Here is a 13,826-nt window from a genome sequence, read left to right as displayed (position 1 = left end):
GGCTACAATATTCTCTAGCTATGTTTATCTCTATCTATAAAGATAAGAAAGTTAGATTTTTTATTTCATCGACAATTTTGGTCACCCTATTTTTGTAACATAAAAATGGTTTTCACCGAAAAACTCATGATTTCATTTTTAATTTACTCAAATACAAAAAATAACATATCTTTGAAAATCACATTTTATATAGATTAAAATTTGTTTTTTCAAATTCCGTCAACAAACATTTTTTCATGATTGCCCCAGAAAGAATGGTAAGCAATTGAAGAGAGCGTATTTTTTTTGGAAGAAATATCAATAACTTTGAGTAAAGTTGAGATATTGACAAGTCCTGCATCGAAAAATGTTTGTATCAGTATGTTCTAACAGTATTTCGAAGACAGTTTGTATGTAGAATTTGAAATATAAAAGTTACAGCAAAAAAACAGGTTTTTCGATGGTGACCCCAATGCAACTTAGGAAAAGGGCGCTTTATCGGTTATTTCAAGAGATAGAAAAAAACTTTGTTCTACAAAGATGTCTCAAATAACTGGGACTACAACATTGTCGAACTATGTTTACCTCTATCTATAGAGATAAGAAAGTTAGATTTTTTATTTAATCGAAAATGTTGGTCACCCTATTTTTGGAAACATGAAAATGAGCGCTCTCTCATATGTAACAACTTTGTCGAAGACAGTTTTAGTCTAGAGAATAACTGTCGAGCTCTAAATACTAATTTCCACTTAAATGCATCTCCTTGACCATTGTGCATTGTCAAATAATGGAAAATGCAGATATCCCGTTGACGGTTGTAAAAGAACGCATACTTTCGATTCTGTAGAAATTGATTGACCAGGACAATACCGCGCACGACGTGGACGTGGAATTTGAGGTTCTGAAAGACGATGACATAGTCAACTATTCTGAGATGCTACATCAGATTTGGAACTATATCAGGTTGATGGAGATGAAGAGTCCGAAAATTGGGTTTGAAACAGCCTTATGTGAAAACGAAAAAGTTATTACTTGGACTAAAGAAAACGGATTGCCAATTCCTGCTGCGAGAATTACGTCAAAATATTTTAGAGAAAAATGTTAATTTCTAATTTTTGCTTTGTTGCATATTATGCACATTAGAGTGCCAATGAATGTATGGGAAAAAAGTGACCTTCGAATTTTCGAAAGGAACTTCCAGCAAAATATTGATTCTCGCGAAAAATACCGTTCTGAATCATATTTCAGACGCTTAAGACATATGATGCAGAAAACAGATCTAAACTTTATGCACAGGTATTATTTTATTGGTATTTTTAATAAATTAGTTCAATATGCTTTTAAGCTTTCTACTTTGGTACCTATTTGATTGAAAAAAAAATCATCGAATAAAATGCTTTTCAAATGAAGCGAATAAGAATCAAACTTCGGACATCAAATCAAATTTCGGACAGAATGAATTCTAATTTTGGACACTTTATTTTGTAATTTTTTGAACGAAAATTACATTACACTTGATTATATTTAGTCTACTGCGAAACACTTACCAAGCAATCACAGTAAACTGTTAACGATGATGAGAACTGATGAAACACGGGATGAATATAAATATTTATGAACGGGTAAATTTTACTTGCTCACGCTAAGCAAACGTCAAACACAAACGATAATGAGTAGTGTTGTTAGATTTTCACCGATTATGTTATAAATCAAATGTAGTTCTCATATTAAATGATAGTGAAACCAAGGGATTACTCTAAAGAAGCTATTGTGATATTAATTTTATAGTTATATCATCAGTGCATTAAGCATTTCAAGATATTAGAACAAAGTGTCCGAAATATGATGTTGTCCGAAATATTGGGGTAAAAGAAATGGCGTATATTGTCAATATATGGCACCATTTAAACATATCTTGTGTTGTACTTATCGCATCGGGTCATACTATACGGCTATTTAAAGACGACAATCTGTGCTACAAGTGTCGTTTTGACAGTTTTGTGATTGTCCTTTTCAGTCTCAAGTTATAGCGCGTCAAAGATGGAGTCCACCAAGCGAGAAATTCGCCACATTTTACGTTTTCACTACCTGCGAGGTAAAACTGCAACGAAGGTGGCCGAAAAAATCGAAGATACACCCCGTACTGGTAGGCCAATCGTTGAAAAATCGTTGAAATCATCCAAGTAGACCGGCATGTGAGCACTCGCTCGATTGGTCAGGAACTGGGTATAGACCATAAAATCGTTTGGAACCATTTGCCAAAGATTGGATTCCAAAAAAAGCTGGATGTGTGGGTGCCACACGAGTTGACGCAAAAAAATCTTTTAGACCGAATCAACGCCTGCGATGCACTGCTGAAACGGAACGAACTCGACCCATTTTTGAAGAAGATGGTGACTGGTGATGAAAAGTGGATCACGTACGACAACCTAAAGCGAAAAAAGTCGTGGTCGAAGCGCGATGAGCCGGCCGAAACCATCGCCAAGCCCGGATTGACGGCCAGGAAGGTTTTGCTGTATGTTTGGTGGGATTGGAAGGGAATCATCCACTATGAGCTGCTCAACTATGGCCAGACCCTCAACTCGGTCCTCTACTGTGAATAGCTTGACCGTTTGAAGCAGGCGATTGACCAGAAGCGGCCAGAAATGATCAATAGGAATGGTGTTGTTTTCCACCAGGACAACGCTCGGCCTCACACATCTTTGATGACCCGCCAGAAGCTACGGGAGCTCGGATGGGATGTCCTATTGCACCCACCGTATAGTCTGGACCTGGCTCCAAGTGATTATCATCTCTTACGGTCCATGCAAAACGCTCTTGTTGATACTAAGTTGGCCTCAAAAGAGGCTTGCGAAATCTGACTGTCTGAGATTTTTGTAAATAAGGAGGGGCGGTTTTAAAAGGGGGGGGGGGGGGATGATAATGAACAACAAGTTTGCGAACAAAACGGCGCATATTTGACTTAAATTGGATAATTTTAAGTATGTTAAATAAAGCGTCAAATTTCGATCAGAAATAGGACATTTATTTTTCCCCAACCCTATATGATTCAGAACGGTACCCTAGGCAAAATTTCAGCTCAATCGGACTTCATTTACTAGTATCGCATAACCGTCAATGTATCAGTTTTTTAAAAACCGTAAAATCACTCAAGGGATATTATCAAAAATCGAATTCCGGGATTTAGATGATAAAAAATTCGAGATGACAGTAGATCTTTAATGCAATTTGAAGACATTTTTTTAAACTACGATTAAATGCACTCATGGTTTTCGGTAGACTCAAACTTTGGCCCCTTTGCGACAAATGTAAATAAAGTCCGATTGAGGTAAAATAGTGTATAGTGTATTTTTACGAGGGAATGAACATTTTTCAGGAAGTCCCATTCGTAAGTTTAAGATGACCATTGGAGCTCTAATGCACATCGTTACTCATGAATTTGTTTCTAAACCGAAATAAATAATAATTTTCCAAACAATTTTTCATAAATCTATTCTGCGATAATATCGTAACATATGAAGATGCTAATAAGACATTATTTGAGAATCAAATAAATCTTGGGCTATCCAAGCAGATTCAAAGGTTTATCACATTTTTTTTAATTCTTTGTAACATTTTCAACACTGCTACCCTAACTTTTCCTTTTCCTTACTACATGATGATTCATGATGATTCCAATGAACATATTACATATGATACACTGTGGATGAGCGAATTTAAGTATCCAATTTTTAAAGTATATTAACATTATGCCATCCGCACGATTCGTTAAAAAATATTCTCCGGTAGCGCTAATTCGGATTACTTGCCTTGTCGCTGGCCATGCTTGACACTATCGGGAAGTTTCTAAATTCTCAAGTCTTACTAATCTTATCGTTAGTTCTTATAGAGAGCAAGATAGTCAGAAAAGATTGAGATACGAAGTTAAGAGAAGTGTTAATAGTGGTGTGGAAAAAGAAGTACGTTTGTGGTGAATCGAAAAGGAACCTAATACTTTCGGAACGTTCCGGTACACATTCCGCCACTCAGGTGTGTCTTCGGGTAACCACCTCTAGCCAGACTAGCTTTGGGCTTATCGGTCCAGCAATAAGTTGCCGTCCGAACGAGTCAACCTTACTAGATGGAGTTTAGAAACCACCGAACGAAGACGAAGGACACCTTACGAAGTGCATCATTCTGAACAGGAGCTTACTAACCACGTGAAAAATTGAAAAAACTAGTAAAGAAACGTATGAAAAGGTATAGGTGAGCTAGCTGGGCAAAGCGCCGAGCAAAAATTTTTTTTTTAATTCTTTACCCTGCGTGGGTGCTATAGTAGTACATCACGAATGCACTCCGCCCTTCCGATTTTCACACGTTAATAGCTGTGTAGAAAAAAATGCTTTGTTAAATCTTATTTTCGAGGGTATCCGAGGCCACATTGGTTGCAGGATCGCTTAGTAAGCGATCGATCGTGAGTTCAAAACTCAGGGCCCTCATTGACCATCTTTGTGTTGTTACAGATTAACTACTTCCACACAACAGTCAACAGCGGTCGAAATAAGATCGATTCATCCATACAACTGCTCTGCTCTGCAAGACACATTGGGCTGCTGTTCTATGAATAACTAAACAATGATCAATCAACTGTCTCCGCTGTCCGGTCTAACTGGATAATGGAAGAACAGAAGGAAAAGCCAAAATGGCTACTGTTTAAATGTGTACCATATGCAATGGTATAGAAGGGAATACTGTAACGCGGAAAAATGGCAACTGTGTAATGTGCTAATTATAGATATGATAAACATGTGATCAAATAACCCATTCAGGATGGTTTTGACCAAACTGCGCCTTGTTGTAGTGTGTATCTCGTTCTACGAAGAGGATACTGCTCGTTTAAGCTTTTCAAATCACTCATACTGCTTATATGCTAATCTGGTAAACCAGCTGACCAGTCCAGAATCTGAAGCTCTTAGCCTTCGAACTATGCCATTACTTTCCGGATTTTTCAAATTGGTGCCAAATTACCTAATGATCACATTAGTTTTATGTAAAACAGCAGTAACTGATTCTGAAGTAATTCTTTGCACTTCTGACTGTTCATTTGTATTGATGGTGAGCTACTTTAACCAAGCCTTTTTGAGAAAATTCTCCCCAAACTATAAAAACATCATCTCCAATGCGGCGGGTCGAAAAACTAATACTAAAGTAATGGGTTTCACTATTTCAGGAGAACTTCTCTGATAAAAAGAAATTCAACTTGAATAGAATTTCTTCATACTGAAAGGACGTGGACGTGTGTCATGTAATGTGTCATGTAATTTTTCAACTCGTACTTTGCAGGCGGCAGTTTGATCGTTTGAGGAAAATATTTTCAAAACGGCCTGGTTCAGATAGCTTTTCATCAACACCGATGTACAGTTAGAAATGCAACGAGGTACTTCAGAATTATTCACAGGTAAACCTTTTTCTATGCGGGTGATAGGGACCGCACTAAAAAAAAGTGCAAAACTTCACCAACAGCTTTAAAAAATCGTGTTTGGTACACATTTTGAAAAAAAAATTATTGTGCGGTAGATAGGGACCGCATAAAAAAAGTTTCCCCCAAGAAAATAACGCCATTCACCGTCCAATTTCCTTTTGTTTCCCTGCTTTGCGATGGGACACTTTGGCTTTTAGTTGCATGTCGAAACGTGTTGCTGTAAGAAATCATGTCATGAAAAACTTAGATCAGTTTATGAGAAGAGGGGAATGATTTCAGAAGTGAATAATTGAGACGCAAATATGCTTTTTTTCACACTGAAATGCATATAAACCATCGAAAAAAACTAAATGGACGATAACTTCGTCAAATATGCTTCTTTTCATACACCGCACAAAAAAATCGCGCAAAATAAAACCGCACAAGAACAGAAAATCGCACAAAAAAAAATTACACAAAAAAAATTTGCACAAAAACAGGTTTTACTGTACTTCTGTTTTTGCATCAAACACACCGTGATAATTAGGTAATTTGGCATCAATTCATAACTTCCGGAAAGTCAAGGCATGGTTTATTGAATAGGGGTTCAGATCCTTACCAGATCAACCCCCTTTCACGAACTTATGAGAAGTGATCGTACGAATAGTAGATGCAGCTTACAAGCAGTATGAGTGATTTAAAGGGCTTAAACGAGCAGTATCTTCTGCGTAGAACGAGATGCACACTACAACATGGCGCAGCTTGGTCAACCCCACCCCGAATGGGTTATTTGATCTGATTGAGAACTAAAGATGACCTACGAATTAGAAACTTATTGTAACTCATGTGAGATTGACGTTAATTTTGTAAAGAAGTGAGAATTTGTCCATCTTCGGTTCTATAGTTAAGAAGCACTGGAATTTTTGTTTCTTGAATGTTTCGCGCCTGAACAACAACAATGATGTTCAAATGGGCAGTCTTTTAAATGCAGATAGTTATTATATCCTACATTATATTCATCAAATCGACCGACTTCTTACATATCTATAAAAACTATAAAAATGAGTGGTTCTATTTGTGAAACGCAGTGTATATCTCGTCATCTTAATGCCAGAGATGTTCTGTGTAGTACTGGGTAAGTGAGGTGATTTTTTTTTGTACCGGGCGAGCCAAAATGTCGCAAAAGATGTCCCGTTTTTTTTTGTTGTCCGTCGGGCAATTCTTGTGGAACGTTTCTTCCAACCTTCAGGATTTTCTATGATTTGTAAACACCATGAATGGGTTGATTTGTTTTGAGTTCGGTTTGAGTTTCGTCATCGTCTTTAATCAATAAAGCTTGCAATTCGGCGTCTCCAAGCACTGTAGTTTTCCACTTATTCGTTCCACACATCAACAGTATGTCTTTCGAACTGTATGAACCACTCATAACATTGCGATTTGGCGAGGAGAGCATGTTCGCCGTAAGCCGAAAAAAATCGCGGAGCAAATAAGAGCAACGGAAATAACCGCATAGAAAAAGCCTAATGTCACAGAAGCTTACTAGAAATATTCTGACGTATAGTATAAAACTAGGGATGGGTAATATTTAAGATAAAACCGCAAGGCTGACGTAGGACAACCTTTGGCTTACTAATCATTTGTTTGAAGTTGAATTGGAATCCATTCTCAACGAATGGATATTTTAAAATATCACTGAGATTTATTGAGCGTGTGAGTGGATGGGTATGAGCAGGGAATTGAAATTTACTACATTCACATTTACGGCCTTGAATAAAACCATTTTGGACGCTCTCGCCGCTGTTTGTTGGATAGGAAGATGATTGTCGATTCGAAATTGGTCGACAGTGAGTGAGTGTTTGACCATTGGTTTAACGGAGAAGGCGATTTGGTCTTTGTTCACATAAGATACAGTATTATTTGAGAGCTTATTTTGCTATCTGTGGGTTCAACACTAAGTTCCGTTTGTTCCAAATATTAATCCAGCAATAAGCATACCCGCTCGTCTAGATTTTTTTTGAGATTTCAAGTATGCAAAGTTAGCTTAAATGGCCAACGTTTTTACACCCACACCCAAATTCACAATGTTTTCACTGCAATCTGATCTCAATCAACCTGTGCTGCCATCTCCTAAGACGAGTTAGCAAGGAATTCATCGTATACAACTATTTGAGATAATAATACGGTGCCTCAGTCTCTTTTTATTCGTATTTAATTCTTAAATAAATCATTATCCAATCAAAAACACATTTATCTGGTATTTTATTTTGAAATCGTACCATGATTTTGTATTCAGTCCCAATATTATGGTTTATACCTGTCTCTTTAACAGTTCCCTCAAATCCATTTACATTTTACAAGAACACGCTATTAGAGAGCGAGAATTGCGTCGTAGAAATGTAGCATCTCTGCACGCTACCGTTCATTGTCCTTCTCAGCAGTTAGTAATCCTCCCCTAAGAATAATCTCTCAATGAGTAGTTATTGGTTACACCGACTCGCTAGCTAGCATAGGATAAAAAAAACTATCTGCTATAAAAAAAAAAATGTCTCCCCGTGGTCGACGGTGACTTATTGACCAAAGTCAAGATTTATCTACCTATCCCAACATCCTCATAAATTGCCGAATGATTCATAACACTGGCCGAAATCTGTGCCGATCATTGTCCTTTGGCGATACACGTTGCGAGGATAGTTTTTATGCCAGTTGAAAGTTGGTTACTCAGCCTCAGCCTTGAATCACGCTCCCCTTTTCCAGCATTTTCTTCTCCTCAGAAGATTTTTCCGTTTCTACACTCACTTATGGTCCTCATTCGAGAGGATTGTTTCACACAAAAAAGGGGGCCACAAATTTACTGGCATTTTTTTCTGAAGGTGGGATGTTGTTTTGCCCTTTGCGTATGAATCATTGGAAGGAATGGGATGAGGATGATGGAATCATCAAACCATTTGTCTACCATTGGGAAAGGACAAAAGCGAGCGAGTTGAAGATGTGATTCATACGGAGGACCAACATTATTCGGCCTGATAATAACTGATTAGCACTTTCTATGATAATTGGACGTCACTTTTTTTGGTACATCAGCAACAATTGTTATGTATGACGTGCGTATGCGTATTTCACAGAGTTGTCACATTTCCGTTTTTAAATGACCAAAACAATTCGCGGAAAAACATCAAATGAAGATTCATTTAGGCGAATAAAACACGTGCGGCAACCTAATTTGGGTGCCAAATTTGCAAACATCCATCGGCTTTCCCGGAAGATACAGTATAAGTTTCTAGAAAAGATAAATCACAATTGATGACGATACTGTACTGAGTGGCTTGTCGAAAAACAACGCGTGGGACGACATTGCGTTATCTTGCGTGGTACGCGTATCTATGAGATTTATTTTCGCATATCTGCTCTTCCTAGACAGGGTCAACCCACACAGTAATAATTCATTTTTGCAGTGTTTTTCCGCAATGAAGCCGGACTAACGCGATAGAAATTCTCTACACAAGAAAGGTGTTGTTTTTCTGGAAATAGATTCACGTAAATTTGCGTTAACATTACAGGGGTTCCGTACATTATAATACACCTCAAGATAGCAATCAGCAACAGCTTTAGCCATCATCAGGATGACGCTTCACGGCTTGTACATTAATCGATTTTCACTACACCACTAAACGAGCAACGAGGAATAACACACAGATATGAATATCATATATAAAAAGGCGAACGATAAATGCCAACTTTAAATTACTTACCATTGCACTGAGTCACGCCAAGCAGCAGTGCCGAGATCAGCCACAGGACTCTCGGCTGCCACCGGCTAGGAACAGACAGGGATGACGCAGCACTCCAGCACTGCCCCGAGCTAGATGACGGCATCGGGATGCTGCAGCACTTTGAAATCCTGTTATTCCCGTCGATTTCAAGAGTTCCCCCTCCGGGCGTCGACTGCATCTGCAGGACTCAATAGAATCTTTTTTCGTGGATCTGAATGCGTTTTTTTGCTATACGTTTGCAAGCAGAGATGACTGATTATTTTTCCCACACCACCAGCGTGTAACTCACCACCAACGAGGCGGGATAATTTTCTTCTGTTCGCTACGTTTATCTTCCGAGACGCGAACGCGGACACACGAAGCAACAATTAGTCACATTACAATTGGATCTACGGTCGCTGCGAATACCGCCCCGAGAGGACGCGTTAATTGAGCACGAGAAGCGGCCAAATCTTTTCAATTTAAAACTGGTCAAACTGATAGATGTGATACTCGTGGACTGGTACAGCCAGTAGCGTGGCTTGGTTTGCTGGAGGCGTCTGCGAAAGAAAAACAAAAACCGAGAAAGGAAGAATGAAATCTCATTAGATGCAGTGAGCACGGCAAGTCTCTCATCACTCCCACCACCTACTCTACGAGGGTTATATGGATTATTTGATTATTTGAACAGTGATTTGTGAAGCTAATAAAGCACTTCGTCGATGTCATGGTGGACTATTTCATCCTCTCTGGTGGCGAAGAGATTGATGGATTAGTTTTGAGAGCAACGGAAAGTGTGCCAGTTGGTGGGAGGCGGCACCACAATTACCAGGTTGATTGATATGCTCCAGGCATACGATGAGCGATAGAGGTTGCGAACAATCTTCAGAGACGAATTCCATTTTTCCAAACAATATTAGGAAATTCCATTCAGTATCTGTAACTTGATGTTTCGAATAAACATACGAAGTTCCCTGGAGATAAACATTCGGCAGCATTTCTGATCTTATCAATAGTTCCAAAACGGAATAGTTGACAAATAGTGGTACAGTACTAGTGCTACTGAAGAATATTATCGTTCTGCTCATTGGATGATTGTACATTCAATGATGTAATACAAAGACCTGCAATCATCTGGGACCTCCGAGACAACAATAAAGCTCATTTCTATCAGAATCTAGTCGCAAGAAACTAGAACTATCTCTGAACAGTTTTTGCCACTCTAAATTACTCATTACCTTGCTCGATTGGAAACGGGAGAACATGTGAATATAAAATTTTGCAGGGGTTTTAGGGGTATATTAGGTTGGAATTTTACCTACCAATGTTAATACCTACTACAATTTTTGCAAAATTGCAAAACATTTTCTAAACCACTAAAAAAACCTGTTCGTGGTATTTTATTCAAAATAAATGTGGGAAATCTAAATAAATTGTTTTTTTTATCCCATTTATTTATTTAAGGCTCATTAGCATTTTAGCTGTAACAGAGCCGAATTTTAATCGTGTACATGTCACATGGTTATCATATATCTATAATTAGCACATTACACAGTTGCCATTCGCCAGTATTCCTTCTATACCATTACATATGGTACATTCACACAGTAGCCATTTAGGCGTAAGAGTATTCTTTCTGTTCTTCCATTATCCAGTTGGACCACCGTACAGCGGAGACAGTTGATTGATCATTGTTGAGTTATTTATAGAACAGCAGCCCGATGTGTCTTGCAGAGCAGAGCAGTTGTATGGATGAATCGATCTTATTTCGACCGTGGATCGATTCTCCATCGCTGATGATTGTTGCGTGGACGTAGCTATTCTGTAACAACACAAAGATGGTCAATGAGGGTCCTGAGTTTTGAACTCACGATCGATCGCTTACTAAGCGAACGCGTAACCAATGTGGCTACGGAGACCCCCGAATTAAAATAAATTGTTGTTTGGCCTTATTTAAACAAAAAATTTAAAAGAAAAATTGTCAAAGCAACGATAGGTGCTTTCATAGATTTTATTTGAAACTGTATAAATTTCATGAAGTATTTATATTCAAAAACGAAAGGGTAATTTTTCATTCAATCTGACATATCTTCGTAGTGCAAGCTGGAATCTATATATATATACATTTTGTGAACATTTTGTATAGGGTAACTTTTTGAAATTTTAGGGTCGAACAGCCATCCTATGCCAAATCGATAAAGTGGTCAGATTTTCGTGAAAATTGGTAGTTTTGTTCCTCATCGCAAAATATTAGACTGGTATTTTTTTATTTTTCCATTAGCGTATTCATTTCCATTTTAAGGTGGTCCGTAAAATTAACTTTTTCCCTATTTTCAATAATTACTTTTTTTTTAAATTCACAAATTTTGAACTACTTATTTATTTAATCGTTATCAACAGGCGGAATTTTGCCCTAATAATATTAATGAAAATTACGTATTTGTTCAAAAAATTGTTGCCGGACCGCATTTCTTGAGTACACTCTGTCCAAATTCTATAAGACCACCCTGATTCTATTTCGTTGCAACACAAACAGTTAGAATTTCAACAAGATACATTCATACATTGTTGAATGCTTAGAATAAAGTATATTTAACGTTACTTTCGTTCAAAAGAGTTGTTTGTTTATTTATTGTGCTTAAATATGATAATTTCAGCTGTCCAGTTTCTATAAGACCATTTCAAAATTCATATGGGCTATCAATGAAAAATTCAAAACGATCAGCTGATTTACATGTCAATAATTGATAACCTTGCCATTTCATCTAATAACCTGTAAAGTTTGTGTTGAAATACTACTTACCAAATGCTGTTAAACGAATTTCTCGATATTTCTCCATGTTTATATATATATATATATATATATATATATATATATATATATATATATATATATATATATATATATATATATATATATATATATATATATATATATATATATATATATATATATATATATATGTATAAATTAAACACAAATTTCTGCATTACTCAACAATTAATCAAGCGAATGAAACCAAATTAGGTATATGGAGGTTTTAGGGTGCAATAAATGTTTCTATGGTGGTTAGACACTACACCCCCCTCTCTAAGGGGGGGGGCTGTCAAACAAATGAAACAAATCTTGAACGAGAATTGTGTCTGAAAATAATCTGATATTATAATGATGAGTTTTGGTAGAAGTACTAGGAATTTTTCAGTAAAAGGTAAATTCAACGGGGTCGATTAGAAGATCAATCAATGAACAGTTCTGCGATTGCACTCATGAACTTGCGCTTAGTAAGAAAACGTAAATGTTTGAAGGTATTGATAACAAAAAATAAATTGTGGGTGGGACGAAGTTTGCCGGGTCAGCTAGTGTTCTATAAAGCAAATAAAAGCTGAGTCGATTGGATAGGTTATTTGGTTTCAAAAATATTGTGTTGGTCCGCAAAAGCTTTGGAGAAAAAGATTCAAACGACGTCTTCATTCAGTACCCATACACACATCAAAAAATATCTAACTAGGAGAAGACGATGCGACACATAGGAAATCTCGAGATTTTCGCAGGCGTACTTCCATTGAAATATTGCTTCCCTCAGTTATCTCAACGGTTCCTCATGAGGTGCGGGGTCATGAATCCGTTGATGATCGAAAATGTCGAACAGCTGATCGAGATCGTATACAACCATTAGGGTGCCAATGAAAATGGTCATCTCTAATTTCAAAAAGTTACCGCATAAAAAATGTTCACCACCTCGAAAAAAAACACCTCATGCTAAATATATACTCAATCGGACTTAAGTAAAAGTGGCGCAAAGCGGTCAAAGCTTGAGTGTTTTGAAAATCGAAAAATCGGGGTTTTCGAAAAAAAATGTTTGATGCCAAATGTCTTAAAATTGTATGAAACGTCGAGATCTAGTGTCATCTCGAAAAACATTTGTTGTCAAAAATCGACACTCTGGGACTAGGTTTTTTTTCGGCATGCGAAACGAAATGTATGGTTTAGGGTGCCAATAAAAATAGTTATCTCGGTTTTTCATTCGGAACTTGCTACGAAATGTTGACTTGCACAATAATATACCCTATGCAAAATATTAGCTCATTCGGACTTCATTTACTGGTGTCACAAACGTTAAAATTTGAGTTTTTTTTTTGAAAAACAAAAAATCACCGAAAATCGAGGTTTTAAAAAAAAATTTAATGCCAAATGTCTTAAAATTGCATTATTCGTCGAGATTTACAGTTATCTCGATTTTTTTTTATGTAAAAAAATGTTCGTTTGGTTCGTTTTTCCGTCTGAAAAATTGATTTAAAAAAAATATTTTTTTTAGATAACTGTAAATCTCAACGTGTCATGCAATTTTAAGACTGTTGGCATCTTTTTTTTTAAAACCCCGATTTCCGCTGATTTTTTTGACTTTCAAAAAACTCAGATTTTAACGTTTGTGACACCAGTAAATGAAGTCCGAATGAGCTAATATTTTGCATAGGGTATATTATTGTGTAAATCAACATTTCGTAGTAAGTTCCGAATGAAAAACCCAGATAACTATTTTTATTGCCACCCTAAACCATACATTTCATTTCGCATGCCTAAAAAAAGGTTCCAGAGTGTCGATTTTTGACAAAAAAAAATTTTTCGAGATGATACGTTTCATGCAATTTTAAGACAT

General features: G+C 36.9%; 1 protein-coding gene across 1 annotated transcript in view; it reads right to left on the bottom strand.

Annotated features, from left to right (window-relative positions):
- The window catches only part of LOC129777239 (uncharacterized), a 105,992-nt gene that overhangs the window by 63,464 nt on the left and 28,702 nt on the right, over window positions 1–13,826 (bottom strand). The window contains exon 2 of the mRNA XM_055783400.1: window positions 9,169–9,728. Within this exon, the coding sequence (XP_055639375.1) occupies window positions 9,169–9,367 (199 nt within the window). The 5' untranslated portion in view covers window positions 9,368–9,728. The remainder of the gene's footprint in view (window positions 1–9,168; window positions 9,729–13,826) is intronic.

Source organism: Toxorhynchites rutilus, chromosome 3, assembly GCF_029784135.1.
Source record: "Toxorhynchites rutilus septentrionalis strain SRP chromosome 3, ASM2978413v1, whole genome shotgun sequence".
Taxonomy (NCBI): Eukaryota; Metazoa; Arthropoda; class Insecta; order Diptera; family Culicidae; genus Toxorhynchites; species Toxorhynchites rutilus.
Note: the sequence above shows the minus strand (reverse complement) of the source record. Positions and strands in the feature narration are given on the sequence as shown.